General features: G+C 41.0%; 1 protein-coding gene across 1 annotated transcript in view; it reads left to right on the plus strand.

Moving 5' to 3' along the window:
- LOC148214384 (autism susceptibility gene 2 protein homolog) overlaps positions 1-26,938 on the plus strand; it is a 613,231-nt gene that overhangs the window by 165,406 nt on the left and 420,887 nt on the right. Inside the window, exon 2 of the mRNA XM_088152562.1 lies at positions 19,473-19,703. Within this exon, the coding sequence (XP_088008688.1) occupies positions 19,473-19,703 (231 nt within the window). The remainder of the gene's footprint in view (positions 1-19,472; positions 19,704-26,938) is intronic.

Raw genomic sequence — 26,938 nt, forward strand, 5'->3', positions numbered from 1 at the left:
AGGAAAGATCCTAGAGAGAAGTTGGCTTGATGAATGCAGAAAGTGTCCTACTGCAATTTAAAAATCTATGCTTTCAAAGGTAATTTTTTTAAAAAATAATAATCTCTTACATTTCCATTTGCTTTTCTGCGGCGTCAGGCCTGGCTGATACTGAAGAATGACCATTGATTTCCCCTTGCGGGGTGATGTAGCTTTGTTGCCCCTGATCGCTGGGATTTCTGGGGTGACAGGAGGGTTGGCAGAGATGGGCATCAAGCATGGCCCCTCCTGGAAAGAATTTCCTGATCACCGCAAGTTATGCCAGGCTTCTGACTTACTTGCTACCAGGATTCTATGTTTATTTCAGAAGGCTTTTAGAACCCTTGTGCCCAGCGGTAGCTTTATGAGTTGACAAATTGGGCAGTTGCCCAGCATTCGACATTTGAAGGCCTTTCCAGTAAATGAATTTCAGTAAATAAAAGAGGAAAGCTGTATGAAGATGAACATTTCCCAAACCTCTCTGAAATAAAACTTGGAGTACTGTTAGGGAAGGAAAGCTGAATAAAGAAAAGCCAGTTGGATGTTGTCAAACCCAGCCCAAGGACAACAGTGAAACGGTCCAGGCGCGTCCAGTTCCTTTATATGTGCTTACACCTTATAGACAGAATCTTGCCCAACTAAATCTATACTACAGCAAAATGTGGATATACCCTGGGAGATTCTAGGGAGTGGCTATCCTGAACCTCTTTCGCTTCCCACACTCCCCCTGTGGACTGTGTTGGCTCTTGTCTCCTTTCCCCACCTGGAATGCACCTCCTCCCTCCTGATAGCCTTGATCTCCCACATCACTCTCCTCTTTGTAGATACATCCCATCACAGATGTAGTGGTGAAATGCCCCGGGCTAGAAACTGGGAGACTGTGGAGTTCTAGTCCTGCCTGAGACATGAAGCCAGCTTTAAGACAGTTACTTTCTCTCAGCTGTAAGAAGAAGGCAGTAGCAATACAAAATGTGAAGAAAACTGCATAGACTTGTGCATGTAGTGACAGGAATCAAGACTGACTTGAAGGGACAAAAAAGATGAGTGTCAGTTTGGTCTAGTGATTAAGGTGCTGGGCTACAAATGGGAAGATTATGAGTTCTAGTCCCACTTTAGGCACGAAGCCAGCTGGGTGACCTTGGACCAGTCATTCCTTCTCAGCCCTAGGAAGATGGCAAGGGCAACCACTTCTAAAAATGTTGCCAAGAAAACTTCAGGGACTTGTCCAGGTAGTCACTAGGAGTAAAGACTGAAACAAAGCCCTCCCCTCCCAAAAAACCAAAAAAAGGAAAAGATGAAAAGGAAGAACAGAATGTTACTGTTTGTTTTCATTTATGAATGATGTTAACTTTACTTTCATGGCTCTGTCATGGTTTGAGAAAGTTGAGACTAAAATGAGATATAACAGCTGGTTGGGTAATAAAAATCAATGTTCCATAGGGGCCCCCAAGGACCCTCTCGCCCTGTGCCCCAAAAACTCCAAGGCCACCTGCTGCTAAAGTTGCCTTATGGGAAGAGTGCCAAAGTTTGGTTTACCAGTGACTAATAGCAGTTATATTTGGATTGCTCGTACTATATTGCCTTTGAGATGGTTTTCTTGTTTTATTCTGTTTTTCTTGTTTTATTACTGTGAACCATCTGGAACTGGTTGGAATAAGGCAGTATATAAATGGTGTAATAATGAACAAACAAATAAATGTTAGCTAGCAGAGGCAGCAGAAGCAGGATGGCACAGTAAGATATGAAGCCCCAGAGACAGGCCAGCCACAGAGAAAGTGGCAATCACAACCTTCCTGTCCTACTGCCATTTTTAAGCAGTAAACCAGAACAGATCACTGCCTGTAAGTATTATTTGGCCACCCTTTCATTCATGCAGAATGTAGAAATAAATTCACTCTTAGTATATGCAGAGCGCTGAGGGCTAAGCTGAGTTCCTAGTTGTGTTGGCAGACCCACACAGAAATATATCTTTCATTTAGCACAGTGCTTCTGGATGGCCACATTCGAGAAGCTGCAAACTGAGAAAGTGAATGACACCCCAAACAATGTTTCCCCTGCCCGAGAAGAGATCTCTGATAGGCAGAGAGTTTAATAAGTCATTCAACTAATTGGCTGTTAGCTATTCACATCAGTGTCAGAGAGCCCAGTACACCACTCAACATCTCTCTTCGCTCTGCTCCATATGTGGGAGTGCAGTTGCGGTCTTCTATATATTCCAGAAGCATCAGAAAAATCACTGGGTCCGCAAAGCACATTGCAAGACTATGAAGCCCTTTGAAGCCCTCCATCCGTTGCTTTGATTCATAGATCAACTTCAAAGGAGAGATTCAGTTGAAGTTTCCTCAATTGAAGCTCTCCTTTGATTCTCCGCACAGCCCTACCAAACACTACCAGTTCAGAAGAAATTCTCCGACAATATGAGAAGCAGGTAGAAAAACAGAATCCTCTTTTACAGAAGAAGATGACTTTTGAGAAATCACAAGACAGGTTTAGGTTTAGTACTAATGAGAACAGAGGTACCACAAGATCATCTGATACAGTATCTATCTTCCCTTAGGCCTTGGGGATGGGACGTTAGGGAGCCTGTGGGTTAATTTATTTATAGTTGTTAATATGTTTTACTTGCTGTAAGATGGAATGATATTTTGGGACCTCTGGCACATGATACTGTATATTGATTGATTGCGGCTATGTTTTATTTCTAATTACTTGAGATGTTCCATTGTTTTCTGGTTTTAATTTCTTGTTTGCTGCCCAGAGTCACAGTAAGGAGATGGGTAGCAATGTAAGATGACAGATGACAGATAGATAGATCTTCTTAGGGTATCTACCTAGATAAAAAGGAAATGTTGCCTTTTGTTATGATTTACCATCATAGCCACAGTAAACGGTGAGGGCTGATTTGCTTCCCTCCTCAACTTTACGACAGAGAAGGGATCTCTCTGCCGCCTTCTTGATAGGCTCATAAGCCATCTCCCATCTCCAACATGTTGTCCTTTTTATGTAAACCCATTAAAGTGCCATAAACAGCAATATAAGTGATGTCACAGCCATTTGTTTTGATGTGTCTTAGCCTTTAATAAATCAACAGCTGCTCGGTTAATAGGAATATGGGAATGCAAGATCTCTCTTGCCAACAGCTGCTGGTAAATGAAAAAGCGGTCATCTGTGGGGTTGATTTTTATATATTTATTTACCTGGAGGGCGGATGAAATGTTTGTTTCCTTTCTTTGAGCTGCCAGTAATGAGAACAACGAGAGGCAAATTGTGGATTGTTTTTGACTCAGCTGGTGCTGTCATTTCCCCACTTCTGCTTCAGGGGGAAAAACGGATCTTTTTCAAATGATACAACCATGTTCTAATTGTTCCCAAAGACCCAAACCACGTGGTTAAGCTCTTGTGGCAAGCAGGACAAATCTGGCTGTTTGTTCATTTAAGATGAAAGACAAAATAGCAAGAGCTACACTAGATGGTAGATCAGTGTTTCTCAACCTTGGCAACTTTAAGATATGTGGACTTCAACTCCCAGAATTCCCCAGCCAGCCATGATGGCTGGGGAATTCTGGGAGTTGAAGTCCACATATCTTAAAGTTGCCAAGGTTGAGAAGCACTGGGTTAGATCATGCAAGACAGGTTTTGCAAGAAGCACACCTACCTTTGTTTTCCAACTATGCGGTTGCTATCGTGCATAATGACCTGATTTTGAGGGGGCAACCATATACGTAGCATGGAGAACCCAAATTCTCATTCTCTCTCTCTCTATCTCTGTCTCTCTCTCTCTCATATACCCATAGACACACACAAACATGTACATGTGAGGCCATTCCTATGTGTTTATTTTAAGACTACTCTTTGCTTTTGGAAGGAGAATGAACAAGGGCTAAAGGAATAGAATTCCCTCATTCTGCACATACTGGCTCTGTATTAACCCAACATGTGCAGAGTAAGGGAACTCTATCACAAAATGGTAGAGTCACAAGGGACATCGACAGTGGTGCCCACAGGGGCAGGCCGAAACAGGGACAATTTCCACCATCTTGTCTGTTTCTTTTCTTTGAGCTTTTTCTTACCGATGCTGTTGGCCATTGCTATCATTGTGTATAGCCCCCTGCTCAGTGCAGGAATCCAAATGAAACCACACAATTTACAGCTGACAAGGCTCCACCTGAATGCATTCAATGAATTGGTTTTCCTGTCAAACCGTTTTTACTTTTAAAAGCCCCCCCCCCAAACATTCAATTAGAATCTGACTTGCTGAAGTTCTTATGTACATACTTACACATTAGGTAAGTATCCTTTGCAATGTGTAGATTGATCGATTATGTGCCATCAAGTTGCTTTCAGCTCTTAGTGACAACATAGATACATTGTCTGCATGAAGATCTGTCCCTAGCCTGGTCTTTCAGGTTTTCCAACAGTGCACTCATCACCACTGTAACTGAGTCCATCCACCTTACTGCTGGTCATCTTCTCTTTCCTTCCATCTTTCCCAGCATTCAAGAGTTGGTCTTTGCATAATGTGTCTGAAGTAGGATAATTTGAGCCTAGTCATTTGTGCCTCAAGTGAGAACTCTGGGTTGATTTGTTCAATAATCCATCTGTTCGTTTTCTTGGCTGTCCACGGTACTCTAAGGAGTCTTCTCCAACACCAGAATTCAAAAGCATCAATACTTTGCTTCTTCAAAAGCCAGCTTTTGCTTCCATAGAGTGTCAGAGGGAATACTATGGCTTGCACAATTCTGATCTTTGTAGGTATAGATACATCACACCATTTGAATATCTTTTCCCAGGCCTTCATGGCTGCTCTACCAAGCGCTAGTCTGTGGCTTATTTCTTGACTGCTTGTTCCTTAACTGTTGATGATCCTAAAAGGCAGAAGCTTCAAGATCCTCATTGTTAATTCTAACTGTAATATGTAGAAAAGGAGTAAAAATAGTAAGCAAAGAAGTTAAACAGATATTTTTTTAAAGTTTCTGCACATTATGTGGCTGATCTCTAATAAAATCAGACCTGATGCAAATAGAATAGAGTTATTTTGGATTTTGGAGTTCCTCAAATTGCTGTTTTCCACTCCATAAATATGCCACAGATTGTATAAAATTGTAGTCATGTATCCTTGAGATAGAATATGTTTAGAAATGTATGCTTGAGATGGCTTACATTTGTAGCTGTTTATTTTGTAAGAAAATGAGGTTGTATAAACCTCACTGAAGGTGTGATTTGATTTGAATTTGCAGTTGAATTTATAGAATCAAATTGATTTCAATCCGTATATGAAACCAATAAAAATGTGTTCATGTACAAAAGTCCACTGAGTCTTTGAATCCATTCAAAGGCAATCAAGAAATCCAATCGGTAGCTTCAGTCTGAAGAGCTGTTTGATTGAATTGTTTCTGAATCATGGCTTCTAATCACAGTTTTCACACAACTTCAGATAAAATACTCCAGAAACATACATTTGATTACTTGATTTCAAAATACCAATTATTTGATTTCTTCCAAGGGCTGCATTTTTGAGCCTTATTTTTCAAAATGTTACTAATACTGATATCTGATTGATTTATGAATAAGCACATTTGAGATTGACAAGGACTGGAAATACGCTGTCTCAGAACTGTAGTAAAAACCTTTAGCCAGATGTAATGATCAGGCTAGAACAGTTGAAGCAGCAAACCAAGGTACACGTTACACTTTCCAATGGCAAAATAGAGAAAATCCAATGTTTTGTATTTAAAGGTGAAAACATGCTTTGTGTAAGCAGACTCAGAAAAAGACATGTCTAGTTTAAGGAATTGTAGATAGGGGCTACACGTGTGCCTTGCTGTTGTCCTAAAGGATTTTTTTGGCTGATTCTGAAGTGATACACAGCCCAAGTATGAAGGTATATATAGTGTCTCATTCTGTTCTAACAGAGACAGGTAGTTTGGGGGTGTCTGAAGCCTATGCATAACTTGGAGACAATGAGGGTATGTAGAGCAAGATAATTTAGAAGGGGACCAGTTAGCTGATGGTCAGATGATACATAATGGGTGGGGACATTTCATAGACTGAACAGGGCACCAAGTCTCATTTTCCTTTTTTCTTTAAGAGAAGTAGGATATGTCTATGTGGATGTGTGGGGAATCTTAGACATCTCATGTTCTCCAGTCCTGAAAGATCCCACTATTTTGAACTTAGAAATGGAATTTCTAATCTACCACAAGCCTTAGTTCCCAATTCTGTTTTTTGCCAACTCTACGGGATGTCTGCTCCAGATTCCTATGATAGTATACACTTAGGGATTTGCCTGGAGAGCGTATGGGGTTGGAGGAACATGCCAACATTGGTTGTGTATTTAAGATTCATATTCAACCACGCTGCATGAGAGGCAGTTATGAATTATCCAGAACACTTAATGGCTAGATTCACACAACTTGCAAAACCTTAAACCTGGCTTGACAAGAGACAATGGCTGTATTCATATAACATGCTATGCCCAAATGAATAAACCATATTATGCCATAATGTAATGGTTTGATTGACCCAACATGCTATTTTGTAGTTTCATTTTAATTGTTGTAAGCCTGTAGTGCTTATATATGTAGAAAGACTGGGTATAAAGATAATAATTAAACTAAAATAAGCTGTTAGGTGCTCACAACATGCTGAACCATAAACCCCAGCTTAGTTTAAAATAAATTTATTCGCTCTTTTATGATGGCTTTTTCTTCTACTTCTGAAAACAGTATTTTTCCCCTTTGCCTTGTTTTATGTAGTTATTCTCCTGAAATGCAATATTGCCCAGATGTTCAGAGCTGGGGAACTTAGTGCTGATAGCTAGGTATGTGACTGGTGGTTAACATACAGAATTATAGGCTTTCAGCAGAACCAAACCAGTATTTTCACTTGGTTACAACAACGGAGAGATTCCTGGGAGGGAAAGTGTTGCACAAATGCTCTGTTTGCAGAAGAAAGTGTTGTCAGAAGATGTCTGGGAGACTGTGGCAAAGGGATTTCAGAACATGGAAGCAAAAGATTTCAGTGGGAGTGCAGCGCACTGTTTTAAACCAGAGGTATACAATTTATTTTTTAACAGCTGCATCTGAATCTTTTTGAACACGCCTGGAACTGCATGTGGGTAGAGCCAGGGGTTTGGTTAAAAAGTACACATGGTCAAATAATGTGCATCTCCAGTTCCTCTTCAGCCCTGTTTCTTAAAGCTTGTTCTCTTTTTTCGTTATTTGATTTTCCCTTGTAACTACCCTTCCTCACGCCAATGCATTTTTCTAGTTCACTGTTTCTCAGCCTTGGCAGTGTGAAGATGTGTGGACTTCAACTCCCACAATTCCCAAGCCAGCATGCTAGGTGGGGAATTCTGGGAGTTAAAGTCCACACATCTTCAAACTGCCAAGGCTGAGAAACACTGTTCTAGTCCTTCAGGTATTTTTTTAAATGAACTCTGTTAAAAAGCAACAAAAAACCCCACATTCAGACACTTGCCAATTTTCCCTAATATATATCAATTTGTACCGCATTTTTCCTGAAGCATTTTTTAAAAACATAATAAAATGTCAATGTTGTAAAACAAAAAATATATTATTTTTTGTATGCCATTTTCCCAAATATATACTGTTTCTTTTAACAAATCTTTTCCAAGTGAAGACATTTTCTGCAACCACTTGAATGGAATGGCCACATGCTAAACCATAAGGCTTCAAGGATCTCTGAAGAGCCACTTCGCTTTTGTGAGGACTAGGGTCCCGTTGAATTTGGTTTATAAAAAAAAGTGTTTGCCTTGCTTGCAAGAGTGACACTTTTGTTGGTTCCCAGTCTGATAAAAATTCAGGAGACTTGTATAAACAGTAAGTTTCTTCATTACCAGTGAAAAGACCTGTCAGTTTGAAGGTTCACAGGAAGGCAGTTAAAAAGAAAATAAAGTCATCTCTCCTGTAATGTATCTTGAGAAATAGTTGCTGGAACTCTTGTAACACCATTCCTTTCTTCTCAATAAATCTTGTTAAAGAAAATCCATGGAAACTCTGCTTGGAAAATAATACATCTGTTTCAGGTAGAGTCTGACAGTAGTTTTGCTTCACCTTTTTTTGAACGCCTCTTCTGGAAGTTCTAGTAGGCAAAAGAGGCTTCTGTGGCATGCATGCAGAAGACTTTTCCAGCTATTGGAAGTGGTAGATGAGGCTGTGAAGTGATGAAAAGTGCCTTCAAAGTAAATCAGGTCTCTGGATGGTCTTGTCATCTCAGTAAGGAGAATTGCATTGCTTCTGTGGCAGAAGCACCATGTCAGGGTGATTCCAAGCCACCTTCTACTAGCCTACTAAGAATAGCCCATTCACTATACAGCATGGATTTTCACTTCCACTGAAATCTGTGGTGGCTTTCTTTTACATGCCTTCTCTTGGCTCAACAGCCTAGTTTAATTTAGTGATAATCATGTTGCCCAAATTGAGCTGGGGTGTTTCAGGACAAATGGTACAGTAGACCCTCTGTGGAAAGGAGAAAAATAACTTCAATAGAATAATGGGGATCATCATTTATCTAAATTAACATTCCATTTTCAAATGAGTCAATTAATTAGGCAAAAGAAAAACAAATCTTTAGCACTTTGCTCTGATAATTAACTATGAAGTCTTCTATTGAAAACTCAACTCTTTGTTGGGAAAAGAAATGTTCTGTCATTCAACTGCTACTCCCAAGCATCCCTGGTATGCTATTATACATCATCATTGGAATCAGGAGAAGCCAGGAGGAGGGACATTTTCCAAGTTGTTTGATGAACTTTGTTGAACTTTCAGCTGTCAACAAAGAAAAGGCTTTGAAAATGACATATTGGAGAATGTGTAAATCACTCATTCCCATTCATTCAGCTGAGCTCAAGGTAGCTTGTACGTGCTTATTATAGATTGATGAGGAATTCAGTCCCTCCAGGATGAAAATAATGACTCCCCCCCCCCCATATTGTTCTTTATGCATTGTGTATACAATGCATAGCTTTTGCCAGAGAATGCATGTTTTTCCCCCATAAAATCTCTAGTTCATACATAGGGTCCTACATCCCCAGTCCTGCTATACAATGTTTTAAAAACAGGAATGGGATGAAATCTTGGCTTCTACATAAGCAACATAATATGATTATATTTTTGGTGCTGTTGCTGATATTCTTTCCATTTTATAAGAGAGCCTTGGAGGGTTCTGTTTGGATGTTTTTTTCCCCTTCTTATTTACAGCTATTTTTATAATTATATATTGCTTGGTGCTTTTTGAATGGAAATGGTGATGGTGATGGTGTTGGTGATGGTGATCCCATTCCCATCTGCCTGATTTTCCATCTTGCTCCACTCAGCATACAGTCAGTAGTCCACACCTACTGAGCATGCTCTGTTCTCATGGAACCCTCTTTTTAGAATTTCTTTCGTCTAAAAGTGGCCTTGGATTCCTCCAAATTTGCAGCGCCTCCATCTCTTGAGCTTGTGGCTCTTCTCTTGAGCTTGTGGTGAATCAGGAATGTGTTATTGTTGTACATGAAAGGCCAGTCACCTAAAGACCACCAAGATAAAGGACACTTTGAAAGACCTTAGCAGACTGACCTATGTATGCAGTGGAAAGATGACGCTGAATTTAAGATTATGTACCATCAAATTGGTGTCAACTACAATAACTACATAGACAGATCTTTTCCAGGATTATCTGTTCCCAACATTGCCCTTTGGGTCTCCCAGTGACATACCCATTGCCATTATAATCCACTCACTTTGCTGCTGGTCATCCTCTTCTCTTTTCTCCGACCTTTTCCAGCAATAAAGACATAGTCTTTGCATAAGTGTCCAAAATATAATAATTTGAGCCTTGCCATTTGTGTCTTGAATGAGCATTCTGGATTGATTTTTTTTATGATTCATCAGTTTGTTTTCTTGGCTGTCCATGGTATTCTCAAGAGTCTTCTCCAAGACCAAGGTTCAAAAGCATCGATACTCTTCCTATCCTGCTTCTTCAAAGTCCAACTTTCACTTCCATAGAGTGTCAGTGGGAATACCATTGTCTGTACAGTTCTGATCTTTGTGGGCATTAGAGCTGTAGTTTGTAAATTATTTGGAGGAAGTGCTTTGGAAGTGCAAGCATCCTTCCATTATTCCTTAAAACAGCTCCATTTTTTTTTTCAAATTTCCACAAGTTTGAAAAAAAGAAGGCTGCTGCTTTAAATATTTAATGAATGGATTCTTCCCCTGCACTTCTCTCTTCTTTGCAAGATGCTTCAAAATGATAGGGGAAAAATGTTTTTTTGAGAGTGGTGAGCAAACGCATGACTCATCTTGGCAAAATTCCCAAGATTGATTGAATCTGCAAGCATCATCATCATCATCATCATCATCATCATCATCATCATCATTAAATTAAAGCTGAGATACTTGTCCCAGGGGCATCATTTTCTCTGAGACTAAACAAGGGGAACCCAGACATTTCTTTGCTGGGAAAATATTAGGAGTGCTTTCTCAGGCTGGCTGGGGAAGAGACCATTTAAGAAAGAAAGGCTTAAAGCATTTATTTTCTTCCCCACTTCTCTCCCCCCCCGCCTTATTTCCAATCAATTTTGCATAATAAAAAAGTGAAGGAAGAGATCTGGTTTGAACCAAAGCAGATCTGGAAGAGCTTAATGGAACATGTGGATGCAAACTAAGTAACCCTGGCATGGAAGTCGAAGCAGGATTGACTGATGTTTTTGAATGTTGCGGTGGGAGAAAATTCCTGAGAATGCCTTAAGTAGCCAAGAAAAAAAAACAAAAACAAATGGATCATCAACCAAATCAGTTCAGAGTGTTCATTCAAGGCACAAATGATCAGGGTCAAATTATCCTACTTGGAACACATCATGTGAAGACTTAGCTCTCTTAAGAGGACTTAAATACTGGGAAAGGGGGAAGGAAAGAGAAGAGGAGGAAACCAGCAAGATGAATGGATTTGATTACAGCAGTGATGGGTGCATCCCTGAAAGACCTGAAGGACCAGGCTGGGGACAGATCCATCATTGAGAAAGCTTATCAATGTGGCTGCTAATAGCTTAGATACAAAGTTGAACATGCTTTCAACTTTGAAAGCATGTTCCCAACTACTCACTAAGAAGTTGTGACCAAGATGACACACCCTGGAAAAAGCTTTAAACTTATTAGACTTTCTCTATTTATACTAATTTGCACTAATTCTACATCACTTTAGGATCCTCTGCTACAACAATCTCTGGCTCTTGCACACCTGACAGTGACTGAAAGAGGCAGAGGTTGGTCCTATAACACCTGGACTCTGAGTTGCTAAGGCTGAGTCCAAAGAGAAAGTGGTCTGTATCTCACTTCCTTTTGCAGCGTTCCACTATTTCTGGCTGAGCTGGGGTTTACCGAGTCCTGAATCAAAGAGGCAATCTTGAACTAAAGACTCATTCCATTTTTGTTCAATTTGTTTAACTGACAGGACTTGCTTTGAACATCCTTTAGCTTTTGCACTTTCAAGGCAGTTTTCAAAACCTCTTTTACCACCCTGTACAGGAGAAAAGCTGTTCATGATAGTAGCAAACATACTTACCACAATTCAGGAAGGGAAAATCTCTAAGCCGCGTAACGTTCAATGGACAAAAGTGTTTCATTGAATAGAATGTGCCCTAAATGGCTGTCCTGTCTGCTAACCAAGAGGAGAGACAGTGTAGAAGGTGTTGTGCTGCAAAAGATCCCCATTCGGGGCAGGAGATTCTGAAGACCAAAGTCACATTGAAATAAGAGTCATTTTTATTGGTGGTGCTTACTCTACATTCACAAGGGAGACCCATTTGCTTGCCAATGCACTCTCGAGCCCATGGGTCAGTCTGAACATCCCAAACATTTGAATAAGAATTACAAGTAGTCCTCGCTTAATGTCCATTCGTTCAGTGACTGTTCAAAGTTACGACGGTGCTGAATGAAGGGACTATGACTGGTCTTCAAAGTTCCAGCTGTTGCAGCACCCACACAGTCATGTGAACAAAAGTCAGGTCCACTTGGGCCCAGCCGCATTTACGACTGCTTTTGGCCACCTGCCTACCCGCTGCTGCCAGTTACCCCCACTTCCTGGTCCTGGCTGCTGCCACCACACCTGCCACCAAGCCTGCTGCACAGCCTGCCACACTGCCTGCCGCACTGTGCACCACTACTGTACCCCCTGGGGTCTTCTTTCACACTGCCTTCTAACTGGGTCCTTCTTTTGTGAGCTAGGCTTCTGTCATGAAAGAAGGCCCTGGCTGGTGCGTGAACAGAGGCGCTGGGTGGGGCACAAATGGAGGTCCTGGCCAGTGTGAGACAGAAGCCCCAATTGCACTGGCAGGAAAGCAGCCCCAGCCAGTACAGTAGTAGTGCATGGTGTTGTGGGCACAGCGGTGGTGGGTAGGGCTGAATGGAGGTGGCAGCTGGCGGCAGTGGGTAGGCAGGTGACCAAAAAGGCAGAGATGGGGGGGAGATAGGCAGGAGTAGGGAGTTCAAGAGGAGGCAGTCCCTTACCTTACTGAGGTTCGGGCCTGGGAGGGACCAAGCCAGGAATGACTTGGATCAGGGTGGGTCCTCGCCTAACGACTGGTGGGATTTGGTTAATGACAGCAGTGGGGACTGCCGGGATTGTCATTGTTAAGCGATGTGGTCATGTGACATCACATTTTACAACTGTATCAGTGACAGAAATTCCAGTCTCAATTACTGTTGTTAACTGAGGATTACCTGTATAGGTTAAACACAACTGACCCAGTACCAAATTTCTTTCTCACAATCATTATTACTAGACATGATTACCCATTGGAGTGTGTACATCATGGGTGTGATCAAAATAGTCAGTATGGCTCCCACAATGGTGGGATTGAAGCCCTGTTTTTTATGTGTGTTGCATCCCTCCTTTACAGAAAAGGGAACTATAAATGTAGCCAATTCAGTTAGTTGAATCAATTATCTATAAAGGCAATATTTGGGTTCCAGGGTTTGTTTTACTTTCTCATGCCTGATTGAAAATTTGGTATTTCCAGTTGTGTCCCATTCAGGCAAAAATGACCAGGGGGTGGGAAGGATTTATTTTCCCTACAGAGCTGGGAGCCACTTAAGAAGAAGGCTGGGTGCAAAATACATTAGATTATGGTTAAGCGGCTTAGGACATAAAAACACATTAGAACTTTATAGTGCTCTATAAATTACAAGGTTTGCAGCATGTACTTCCACAATGGGAGATAATTACATTCATTAATCTACTACTAAGAGCACATAATGTTGCCTTCCAAATAGTGCTTGTATTCAGTTTATTCTTGGGCTGATCAGCTTAGGGAAAAAAAATAGAATAAAAAGAAGAGGAAAAAGCGTTTCCTTCTTCTCCATCTCTTTTATAAATAGCAGCAAAATGTAAGCATGGAGGCTCAAACTGAGGACCCTAATGGCAGATTTCCTGCCATAGGTGTGGCGAATCATGGACTCCCTGGTTCAGTGACGCCCATTAGCTTAAAGAGCTTCACCTATACCTAAAAGTGAAAGAGGAATACGTTTATCCCCCTTGTCATTAAATCACTATAACTATGTTCTGGTTTACCATTTGCTTAGTAGAGCCTTCTTCCAGTCTATCTTTAAATAAAAATTAAAGAAATTTTATAAATAGGGACATCTGTGGGGGGAGGGGGCAGTGGTTTTAAAATCTGCAAGATGGCTGGTATGTCATCACGATCAAAGCTCTTTCCCTTTTGTACATACAGGTAGTCCTCGTTTAACAACGGTAATTGGGACTGGCAACTCTGTCGCTAAGCAAAGCAGTCGTAAAGCACGGTCACGTGATCATGCCGACTTACGATGGTAATTGCAGCAGTTCCAGTTGCTGTTGTGATGTCCATGTGCAACCTGCCAGCTTTCCCATTGACTTAGCTTTTTGGAAGCTGTCAGTGAAGGTCACAAATGGCAATCGTGTGACCATGGGACACTGTGACCATCATAACTGCAAGCTGGTTGCCAAATGCCCGAATTGTGATCACATCATCACAGGGATGCTCTATGGCTGCAACTATGAGGAACAGTCATAAGTCCCTTAATTCAGCACCGTTGTAACTTCTAATGGTCACTGAATGAGGATTACCTGTACACATACACAGGGGTGCAGATGTTGATTTCCCACGTCTGTGGACATCCCTGTTCATTAAGTTAGTATTTCTCCTGTTTACAAGTTTCCATAACTTATACAACATAGCTTGTTAAGAAAAATCCCTAGGAACTTTCTGAACTCACGTTCCCTGGATACATTCGTTGTTACGTGAATCTTTGCTACAGCCTTCCTAAAACGAACTAAATACATTTCTGCAGTAAAGCTGTTTTGGTTTTAATGTTTTTGCACACTTTTTAGTACATAACTTTCATTATATTTTTATTAGAGTTTTACATAATTAAAAGCTAATAGATAATTAGAAAAGATATACAAACAAAAAAGAAGAAGAAAGAGAACAAGAAAGAGAAAAAGGAAATGGAGAAAGCAAGACATAAAAACTGACTCCCCTCTCTCCAGACAAGTATAAACATTTACAGTAATTTAACACCTTCTCTGATATTACAGAAAAAGAAATTCTTCTTCCCATTTCTCATCACTAAACAATAACCAATTTATTAAAAAAAATCATTGATCAGTCGAACACCTTTAAATCCATTTTCAGATCCACATTTGATCTGAATGTTTCAGATCATTTTCAGATCCTTTCCCACACCTTCTGTATCTCTTTTATAATCTGGTGTTTCTTTAAAGTCCATTTTAATCTCCTTATTCAAATCATCCTCAGCTTCTGTTTTATGCAGTATAATCTTTTTTTTCTTCTATAACCTCTATTAGATCCAATTTTAAAAATAAGTCCTGTTCCCAAACAGATTTAAATTCTTCTATAATGAGACAATGTTCCTCCAATATGTTAGGACATATCTTTTCCTTTAATTCCTCTCTGGTCCCCTCTAATTAACCTTCAAAGCCCAGTCTTATCGTTTGTTTATTTTCAGAGCCAAAACTTTCCCAGAGTAGGTTTTCTGACAAATCCAAAATCATCTGCTGTATTTTTATAAAATTTAAAACAGTCCATAGGGGAAAAACAAAACAAAAACAGAACAAAGCAATTCTTTCAAATCCATCTGGTCCCTTAATCGTTCCCAGTCAGCATTCTTAAGTCCCTTAAACTTACTTAAATCTTCTTTCTTCCAGGATAGAAGGAAATTCTCCTGGTGTACAGCAACTTGTCTTTCAGAAGGTTTTTAATGTCCAAGGAAGTCAGTAGTAAGTAGTATCCGATGGTAATTAAAAGAGGAAGTGAAAACAAATCTGGTGTCCTTTTGAAGGCTCCGAGCCATGGCTTGGGCTTCATGTTACCTGTGACTCCCAGAGTGGTCAACCCACTGGAGATGGCTAAAATGTGATCTCTTCACAGGGAGCCATTGTAAGGAGTACTTATGGGTGATCCAGTCATCTCCTTTGTCCAGAAGTGTTCCGAAGAGCCAGAACCTTTGCCAGCTCCTCTAAGCCGCTGTGGTCATCAGCTCTACAAAAAACAGAGCTGTACTCAATCTGTCATTACTCCCCCAGAAGTCCCAATGCATAACTTTCAAAGATGTGTTTTCTTTTAGATGCCTGTGCTCTGGTATCCTGGGGTTTCAAAATTTGTAAGATGGCAGGTACGGTGTCATGATGAAAACTGGGCCTCTTTTTATGTGCATGCAATATTGGTGCATCTACAGAAGAGACAGGTATTCAATCATGAGTTGTGACTGCCATATTTTGACCCCTTCCCATGGATGCTGCTAAGGAGAAGTAATTGTATGGTTTTTGGACCCTCCTCCAAAAGCCAGATGATAGCAAAGTTCACTGCTACGTTGACAGTGCAGCTGAGATTGTTATGACAATTCTCACAACTCAATAACCATTGAAATCCATGGATATATTTTTTTTCACATTAACTCTCCCTCTATTCTTAACAGGTTCTTACCTGCCCTCCTACTGCAAATACCAATCCTGAGCAATTAGCCTATGCTGTAAGGAAATCTCTCTCTCTCTCTTTCATTGTCTTCCATCATGTAAAAATATCATGTCCCTCTACTTAACTGTTCTACTTAACCAGCCTTTATATCCTTCTCCTGGTTGAATAACTGCTGAAAGCATAGATTGTGAATTAAGGGTATTGGCAGTGCATCTTGTAGGTTATCAGAGAACATTTAATTCAGTCTACCATGGGGATAAATCTAATGTTTAATCCTCTATTCACTCTGTAATCATCTCTCTATTGATCGTGGTGCTTCTCCTCTCTGTTGAATGCCTGCATAGTGTTTTAGAAAGTTTGCTATTCAGTGAATGAAGGAAAAGACAGATTCCAGTCTGATACATACAGATAATTCAACTGAAAACATTTGCCTTTGGTGTTAAATTAATGCTGCTTGTTTGAGAACAAATAGGAACCTAGGAAGCTACCATCTACTGAATCAAACTTTTGCTTCATCTAGCCCAGTATTGTTGATGCCAATCACCAGAGTTTCAGCCAGGCAGTTTTCAACTGTACCTGGAAAGGCTGGGAATTAAACCTGGGGCCTTCTGCATAGAAAGTGGGTTCTATAGCTCAGAGTTATAGAAAACATTTAACCCCACCAGCACCACTGCTGGGGAAGGAAAGTTTGGAAGAGTAGTATTTTCCCCTTCACAACATAAATACATTTTATCTCAAGTTTTTCTCAAGGTTCTTTTTTTTAAAAAAACTTGCTTCTTAGTTCATATAAGGTCATCAGAAGACTAAACAGCAGCAGAACTATCTTTACAACACTAAAGTGCATTCTGTAGCAGAGCTAAACATTCTAGCACTATTTATTACACATGAGCTTTAGGTCCTCCATTTCACCCCGAGCTCAAAGCTACAGACATTATTCTTCCATCTCCAATGTTATTTTAACCACAGCAGCTTGGTGAAGTTGACTACAAGGTAAATGATCGGTCCAAGCCAAAGCATCTGCAGGATCCAAAGCTTTCATCAAAATGACAAAAACAGCATTGCACGGTTGCCACACAGCTACAGTCTTTTGTATGTGTGTGCAACATCACAACACACTGCTTTCTCCCCTTGACCCTTGTTGCAATTGCCTTTGAGCCCAAAGTTATCCAATGAGCTTCATGGCAACTATGCTTTAAACCTGGGTGCCAGTAGTCCTCACCCAACTTCCTAAGAAATAACCACTAGATTTAATGAGCACATAATTCAGATGCATTCACTGTCTGAATCTGATGTGTTCCCATGCCTTCCCCTATTATGACTATCCTTTGACTGCTTATGGTAAGAGACAGTGTATAATTTCTCTGGACAGCCAGTTTGGTGGAGTGGTTAAGGCACCAGACTAGAAACTGGGAGATTGTGAGTTCCAGTCCTACCTTAGACACAAAACCAGCTGGGTCACCTTGGGCCAGTCTCTCTCTCTCAGCCCTAGGAAGAAGAAAGGGCAAACCACTTCCGAAAAAATCTTGCCAAGAAAACTGCAGGGACTATCTAGGCAGTTGCCAGGAGTCAACACTGTCTCGAAGGCACCAAAATAATAATAATAGTAATCATAATTTCTGTAAGTGGCAGAGTTCTGTTAAACAGCCAAGTCATCTGTGTCTGGAAAATACCTTCTATGTAATTCAAGGACAAGAGAACATACTCTACTGATGATGTTACCTAGTTGGGTAATGAAACATCTGCAAACAAGCAACCAAGCTCAGAGAGCACCAAGGACTCCACAGCTCAACCCTAAGCTACAGATACTCTCTTTTATTGGAAGAACAAACTGTTTCTGCATTTGAAAGAAGCAGGGCAGCCCTACCCCCAAGACACCTTCATGCCCATTTTCTTTTGTCCGGTATAATCTTATACCAGCTATTTTCTGGTGGCTCAGATATCATCTGTAAATAGCAACACCAACACTTTCTGTGCTAGAAAGACTGTGAAATGTGTTTGTTAATACAAGTTGCTTTCTTTCCTAAAAGGCAACTCATACATTTCAAACACAGAGGAGACATGTGGACAGGCTTCATCATAATTGTTTCCTGTTCCTCCCATAGTGAAGGGAAAACAATATTCAGTGGCATGCAGGATTGATATTTCCTGCATAGGAGTGTCAGCTGACCAGGGGGAACAAAAGTCTGAACAACTCCTGTAATTTAAATAGAGATCAGATGCAAAACTATGCAGATTTGGGGGGATATGGAGCTAAATCTGTCTGTGACTCAAACTGACACATAGGAATCTAACTTAAGCAGCAGTATCCCATTGATATTTTTTTGCTCAGAATTGATCTTAGGGCTTTCTGTATGCAAAGCATGTATTTTTCCACTTAGCCACAGCAATTCCTCTAAAGATAAAAGTAAATGTCCAGATTTCATGCTTTTGACTAATGAGTCAACAGGGCTAAGTTTGCATATCATGCTCAATTAACCTATGTTCTACTTTTAGACAGTACACTAGGTTTACCCAATATCCAGAGTCTTAAACTAACTAAACAGGCTGGGTTCTCACAACACTCTAGGCTACCAGAACAACAACAACAACAACAACAACAAAACACTCCACCTAACCAGTGTTAAATAAAGTAGGTTGCACAAATACAGCCTTTACCTGGTTAAGCATGTCATATGAATGCAAGTCACTGATTCAGAGCATGGAATGGTCCACCTGACTTAGTCTTAGATACATCAGAGTTGAACGAAGTGGTTTTTCCCCCCAAATGTTGTCAGACTGCAACACCTCTCATCCTTTTCCATTGGTGAGGCTGGCTGAGGCTGTCGCTTGAAGAGCAGGTGGTAGCCATGGCTAGGAAGACCTTTGCACTGGTTGTCTTGTGCACCAGTTGTGCCTGTTCCTGGACTGGGAAGCCCTATTCGCAGAAACTCATGTCTTAGTCACCTCTGGATGGATTACTGTAATGTGCTATATATGGGGCTGCCTTTGAAGAGCATTCAGAAGCTGCATCTGGTCCAGAATGCTGTGGTGCAGGCAGTTTTGGGTGTTTGCTGATATATCCATATGGCACCTTTGCTTTCCTAGCTGCTCTGACTCCCACTGAGTTTCAGGTGCAATTCAAAGTGCCGGCTGTCCTATATGGCGTGGGGCCAGGATACTTGCAGGACCATCTGTCCCTGCTAGTTTCTGCTTGCCCCACCAGAACCAAAAAGGATGTATGCCCCAACATCCTTCCATCAGGAAATGTCATCTTGTGACACCTAGGAATTGTTCTTTCAGTGCCTGCTCTATGGATCAGTGTCCCCTAGACACCTAGAAGACTCCAACCCTGTTGGCTTTTTGTAAGGCATTAAAGGCATAGCTGTTTCCCCAGGCCTGTTTCACTGAATTCCATAAAGCTTGTACTTCCAGTCATTACGTGTAATGGTTCTCCAAAAAATGACATTTTCTTCCTCTTCTTCTTCCCCATTGTAAACAGAAGGATGTAGCAGTGAAGCCACCTGACCTTGCGAACAAGCATCGAGATCCCTTAGCAAAGAAGAAACGGGAAGTACTTGCTAATGGGTTGCCCTACCACCTAAAAAAGAGTCGGTTGCACTACCACCACTACCACCATCACCATCACCACTACAGTTCAGATCGGGAGAATGACCTCAGCCTTTGTCAACATCTCAGGAAACGGAAGAAGTTCTTGAAAGGGCTCAGACAGGTAGGAAGCCAAACTTTTGGAGTGTTTTCTTTGAAAGTACTACCATTGCTGTTCTTGGCATGATTCCTTCTCGGGTTATTGGTGTGCTGTAGCTCGTCTCTTGAGGTTGGACCACTGCGGTTACACCTCTGTGGATGACCAATGGTGAAAAAGAAGGATGATTGTATTGATGGTGTTTATGGGCATGTTTTGCTGGCTTTACCACTCTTGGGATGAAAAGAACATCTTGGATGTATCCATCTAGTCTGAAGGAGTCAAGTTTGGCTCTACGGAGACTTTCCCTTTCTTAACTCCTCCAAAATGGGAGTTACTCCATTGCAAGACTTAATGGTGATGAAGTTAGGTATGGCTGTATAATACAGATAATGATGACGCCTGAAATTGTGGATGCCAGGTCAGAAGAGGAGTATAAGTGGTTGAGCTTGCAAGCAGAATTGGAATCTCTTTCTGGTATTTGGCTCCCCAACTTTTTTGTTTCTGTTTTACTGAGTAAGTTGCTACAGTTTTGTACTAATGGGAAGATTAATTGAAATACAGATCATTAATTAAAGACAATTAAGGACAAAAGAATAGAGAATTAATTATGAACCAAACAAATCCAAATGAGAGTTATCTGTTGTAGGAACTGGCTGCTTCCAGAAAACATCTTAAATGGTTAAATGAACAGATGGATCTCTTTTCCCTTGTCAGCTGGCTCAATCTGTTGTTCAGGCACTTGTAGTCCCCCTTTAGTGTTAGTTATCTGTAAAGGGAAGGTAGACTGGATAGAGGATTATCTTCCAGCAGCCCTTCCTTGAAAGGACTATGATCCATGGAGTCGATGCAGGCCCAGCTTCAGAGAAACAGGGAAGAGATTGCTTATCTATTTCAGTGCAGGTCACTTCTCTACTCTAAATTGCCTTCCACTGTCCAGTTTTCAGTGCAATTTGGAACTTATACCCAATCTACACTTTTTTATCTTAAAGTGTAAATTCTTTGGGAGGACTATTTTGGAGGCAGCAGACAGTATGAGAGAAAAGGGTTAAACATCCTATCTCCTGTTCCTATTCTGAATGCTCCTTGAACTTGTCAAAAGGAATAGAAATGGTAGCATATCTTAATTATACACTGTTGTCCTTCTTTAGTGATTTTGAACATCCTTCCTGTTGTAAAGACAATGATTTGCCTCAGGAAATTCAGTTCTTAGAGCAATTTAATTCTTAGAGGCTTGGAAGCACATGAAAACAGGAAAGGGCTTCTTGGAGAACACTTTTAGCTTTCAGAGAAGGCTTCCAGTGGTACCCAGCATCCAGTGGATCAGACATGTGAGAATTTCATTCTAGTTTTCCAAATTTGCTCATAAGATCATGAACTCTTTTTTGAATATCTGGGAGGAAGGGAGAGAATACAAGGCTGCTGATAGCCAAGACATGCATAACATGAGACCAAGATGCTATCTCTTCCCAAACTTCTTCAGTCTAGTGTCCTCCAGGTATGTGGAATAATCCCTCTCCAGATTCCAAGCCAGCATGTCCAATAGCTCTAAGTTGAGTGAGATTCTATTATGATGTATTTATAGTGCAACTGTATATTTTATCATATATCTCAAATGTCAACAGCTGCAACATTTCTGAGCCTTTATGAATCACCATTTCTGTGACCACAAACTGTAAAGCATGATTTATCTTATTCCTTCATTCACTATACTCTATCCAGTTCTGGTTTCTGAAATTTAAGCAAGCAAATTCACCAAACCTGAGCATGTCAAGAAGAGGGCTACTAAGATTGTGACTAGCCTAGAGACTAGTGTGGTGCAAAACCTATCATTTTGGGAATTGGTTATTCTGGAGAACTCTACAGCAGTGTTTCTCAACCTTAGCCATATTAAGATGTGTGGACTTCAACTCCCAGAATTCCCCAGCCAGCATGGGTAGTTGAAGTCCGCACATCTTAAAATGGCCAAGGTTGAGAAACACTACTCCAGAGGTTCCATTCCACCTAGAGAGTATGCTGAGCCAGCTGTTCTGGGCATGCCCTGGCAGTTTTATGGAAGTTAATCCTCCAAACTGAAAGCAGTTTGATTTTTAGCAATACTTTTCTAATGTTGTAGAATATCAGTATCTTTGGAAACAGGGAACTCTTGACCCAGTTAGTGTGATTTTATGCTGCTAACTTGGCTGTTTCCTTCCAATGTTAAGGAATTTTGATTGGGTTAGTGGATGACTGTTAGTGGATGAATGTCCAGGTTCATATTATATGAACCTGGGCAGGGATCTTCTGGATTGAGGTAGAAGCTGCTGGTTATGATCAAGCTCTTCCCTGATAGATGTCCAATGTAATGACAACAAAGTTCTGCTCTCAATAGGTATGATGACGTTAAACAACCCAGAATTTGTGTTTGTTTCCTTGCTTTTTGTTCTGACAAAGTAAGTGAGCAGAGTATATGGGGGTAGACTGTGGAAGAAGGAATCTTAGGAAATATTGGAAAAATGGATACAGACGTTCTTCTCAACTATTATATGGCTATACATACAGTATGTAAAAAACTAAATAAAAATCAGTATAAAAGAAACAGGTACTGTTGCTGTTGACCAAAAAAAAAAAAAAAAATCAGCTGCAAAATCTGGTATTGTTCTGAACATACTCTCTATGCAAACCAAATATATTCTTTAGAAATAATTCAGGGGTGGGGTGGGGGAAACCAGTTCATGCTTCAGAGGTCCACAAAGCTGGTTCTCGTTGCTGCCTGTTGAATGTTCAGAAGGTGTTCTTCCACTTTTCTGACACAATATTTGGTAGTTGATGTTCCATAACTGAGAGCTGTGTGAGAGGAGACAGGAGATGTAACTAGTCCCCAGATCCACCAGTGTGCATGCAGAATGATCAGTTTAGCTCAGCTGTTTGCCTCTGTGGAACTATCTGCTGGTGCCACTTTTAATAAACTGCAAATCAGACCTCAGACAAAACCATATGCTGAATGCTAAGTTTTGTAATCTTTCCAGCATTCCATTAAGTATTCAGGCAATGCTTCCTCTAAGTGGGGAAAATACCTTTTTAATTTAAAAGATGCCATCCCACCTAAGAATGAAAGGCTTTACATCAGGAGCTGGATGTTAAAGATGTCACCACCTACTATTAATTCTGGTGTGAAATTTGTGATCCTCTCAGGTTAATATTCCTCACCTCAAATATAAGGAGAAATGCATGATCCTTGACTTTTTTTTTTGTTCTCTAAAAAAGCAAATACTATTTTGGGGTGCATTAACAGGAACATAGTATCTTGAGCACAGGAAGTTGTTGCTGCTCTCTACTCTGGGCCCCGTTTGGAAAACTGTGTCCAGGTTTGAACACCACCATTCAAAAATTGGAGCAAGTCCAGGAGATGGCTACCAAAATGTTGTGAGGTATGGGGACCGAGGAACAGTTAAAAGATCTGGGAAGGCTTAGCACAGACAAGAGATAAAGGGAGAGATGATAGAACTCTTCAAGTATCTGAAGAAGTAGTAGTCTTACTGTCAGTGGTTCCAGAAGGTAGAACAATAACCAATGGGTTAACTATAAGAAAGAATGTTGAGACTGTCAGATTCAGCCAGCACGGCACGGCAAGGCGAACGCGCTGCTCAGCTTCGCCTAGTCAATTTCACCGCCCCAGGCGCTAGCAGCAAAAAAGGGGAAGTTAGCCAAGACCGCGAACTGATTGCTGACAGATGGTGGTAGTTAACTCCCGCCGAGAGCGGATACATTGTATCAACGCCGGCTTCCCTCGAGCGCTGCAGACAAAGGGGAGCATAGCGGCTCGGAAGCGCAGCAATCAGCGCATGATTGAGAACTCCCGGCTTTACGCGCAACAGGAAAACCCAACAAAGACAACGACCACACAACAATAGACGGCAATCAAGACAACAAAAGAACCGGACTGAATCTGACGTTTGGGTGAGGGGGGATTACTGCGGGTAATCTGTAACTAAGCAACGGGGTAAAGCACGGGAATGGGGAAACTATAAAATACCATGTCAGCTAGGCCAAGCCAACCCTGGCTTTGTTTGGACCTACCCACGTTACACTCTAGTAAGCTTCTTTGCTGAACTTGCGTGTCACGAGAGTTTCTTTGGAGCTGAACGGGGTAAACCTTACACAGACTAGAGATCAGAAGAAACTCGCTGATCGTATGAGCTTCAGCCAGTGGAACAGGCTGCTCCATGAAGTTCTCCTTCCCTAGAGGTTTTTAAACAGAGCTGGAAGAACACTTGTCAGAGATGCTAGTGGATCCCGCACTGGTCAAGGATTGGACTTGATGGCTTCTAAATCACCTTCCAATGCTTTGATTCTTTTTAAATCTCGGATTAAAATTGCAGCTAGAGAAAAAAATATCCTATCCTACAATTCCCTTCTTCTTTTTTCCTACACCATTTACCCAGCTGCCTTTCAGTTCTTCAAAGCTAGCAAGCAGAAGGAAAGATGAACAGTAGTATTGTGCCCTAAAATTGTTCTGGTTCAATTTCATGTGTGTTAATGATACTAAATGTTTAGAGGCTTTGCATCTGAATTATAATCAGAATTCAGGAGTGGGGGAAAGAAAACCAGCCTATTTTCCTGTTGGCTTCCCATCATCCTTTTAAAAAGTCACCCCCCCACCCCCATGGATCCTTAATGAGCTTCCCACCGCTAAGCATCATATTTGCCATCTTCTTCTGAAATTATCAGATGTCAGTGTAGGTGTTATCTGATCACAGTTTGAATCATCACTATGGCAACAAATACCCCTTTACTGCATCATCAGTCATGTCTCCCCATCATTGCAGTAGACCACAAAGATGGTGGCCAGTGGTGGAAACTTGCCCATGCTTGATGCAGAGATTGGTGCATTTTCTTAAATGATAAATAGTTGCCTGAAAGATAGATTGACTTCCCTTTCTTTCCTCACATCTAATTTTTAGTAGAATTTGGTTTGTCCATATGAACAAGTCAGAAGAAAATCTTACCTTTTTTTTCCCACAGACAAAACATTTTCTGACTGGCATGACCCCAATTTAGCCTGGCATTAGTAAGGAGTAATTTCCCATGTTCCATTCCTCTGCTATTGGAAGTGCTGCTAATGCAGTGTGTTATCACCAAAAAACTCCAGGGAAATATAGCTTTCCCAAGGACTAAGGAAGAATCAGTAAATCTTGGGAAACTATTTCCCACAAGCCTGGCCTCAAAATAACTAGGCAGCCAAATCTGAGCCAAGAGTCAGATGCTCTATCAAGAGATGTCCACAGATATCCTACCATCACAATCCTGTATGTCCCTTCTGCCATTGCTTATCATCAGAAGCCAACACTGCTGGATGTCCACAGGGGGGCAAAAAAGTCAAGATGGCATCCACAGCCATGCATTCAGAGCCCCACCCTTTGTACACAAAAGGGGCAGGGCTTTGCATGATTGCAAACACCATCTTGACTTTTTTGCCCCCATCCCTGCAGACACCCTGCAATGCTAGACTTAGTCAGCATTATCAGACTTATGCTAGAAGTTTGCTCGCTTTTTCTCCCTCATCTAGTTTTAGTTTAATCCAATAATCAGAAGAGCTCCTAATTAATTTTCAGAAGAAAACCATGGAGTTGTCCAAGGTGGTATAATTTATCTGTCATATCCATGATGAAAGGAAGGAAGGCAAACCAACCTGTTACAAAAGCAGGAGGCAAAGCAAGGAGGGCGATTTTTTAAAGTCTGCTGAAGCCTTATAAATGTTAGTAAGTCAGTGCTTTATTTCCAACAGGGTCAGATGAAGACCTCAAATATTTGCCCATAATTTAACTAGCGTAAAGTTATGTGAATTCAGCCTAAAGGTCTTTTATAGTATTCCAGAGTTCTTAGTCAATCAAGTATGATACCTACTTCTGTTCAAGAACAAATAGTAGTGCAGTATTTTATTCAACTTGCAGACTGGCTCTGAGTGTAGAAGCTGGAAGGAGGCTAGGGACACCCCGCAAAAGTGGGGATTAGATTGACCACCAGCATGATCAGATGTACATCATGGTTTACAAATATAGGGGTGAAGTATGAACCAAAAGGCTGAATGCTTGAAGCCAGTATGAATCCATTGCTTGTTGACCCTGTGATTTAATATGCCAGGATTCTTCATTTAAAGTCATCAAGGAATGTAACCTATGCCTTAGAAATGACTTTAAGCCAAGACATCTGCTCTCTAAGGAGCAAAGGAAAGGTAGAGGCTCCCTTGGCCCTGGTGACTTCTTGGACCAATCCATGCTGTTTTCTTTGTCATGGCTGCTTCTGGAATGTTTTTTGATTTTACCATCTACCCAGGGCCTTGGGATTTCTAGAGAATCTCCTATCTAACCCAGTTTAGCTTTATGAGAGCAATGAAGGTCAGCCAGATGCTGTGGCTGATTACTAAAGAAGTACACATTCAAGACCTAGCTGACATTCCTTTTGATTCTGGAATAACTTCAGGAAATGCACACTGATTAGAAGACATGATAGAAAGTGTTAAACACTTCGTCTTATGCTGCAATCCTGGATCACATATGGCTTCTTATTTCTGAATGTCCTTGCCACAAAAAAATCCAATTTCTTTGAGTGGATGCCCTTCTGGCAAGGTAAATGACAGGCGTATGTTCTCTGATAAGTATTTTCTGTGACCTCCACTAAATAGTCTCTCTCTCTGTGTTGTATGCGTGCATTGTGTGGTATGTGTCATTTTCCAGTCTGTGTTAAATTTATATGCAGACACAGGAGCTATCATACTCCTGCATCAAACTGTGTGTGGGATGGGAGACAAGGGGATGGGGAAACATGTATGTAAAATCAATTATTTTTGAACTAAGATGCATTTCAAAAAAACATGCATTTTAATTGGTACATTTTTAGTGTTAAGGATTGCTATGCAACATTTGAAGTGCAAAACTGGATCCCAGTCTGAGTATTAGGTGAGAAAGTTGGACTGCAACAGTTTACGTAAGGATAGAACTTGAACGAAACTCTTGATCATTCTTCTGCTAAACCGGGGAGAGGGATTTGGGGAAAGAGGTATTTGGCAAACATTTCTGTATACTCTTTTAATGATTCATCCATTCTACCTTGCCATTAATTACCTGGGCTGTTAGGGATGAAGCCAGCAAGGCAGGTAATGGGAAGTGAAAGGAAAGGATTATTCTGTGAGCCAACCCACAGCTGGGCACAAGACGGGAACATGAGTCAAGAGCTGCTACCAGTCCATTCCAGTAGAAGGGCTGGAAAAAGCTTTACTAATA

This window comes from Python bivittatus, unplaced genomic scaffold, assembly GCF_059951505.1.
Source record: "Python bivittatus isolate LINGU-HERP-01145 unplaced genomic scaffold, Pbiv_v1 ctg000690_np1212, whole genome shotgun sequence".
NCBI classification, from domain to species: Eukaryota; Metazoa; Chordata; class Lepidosauria; order Squamata; family Pythonidae; genus Python; species Python bivittatus.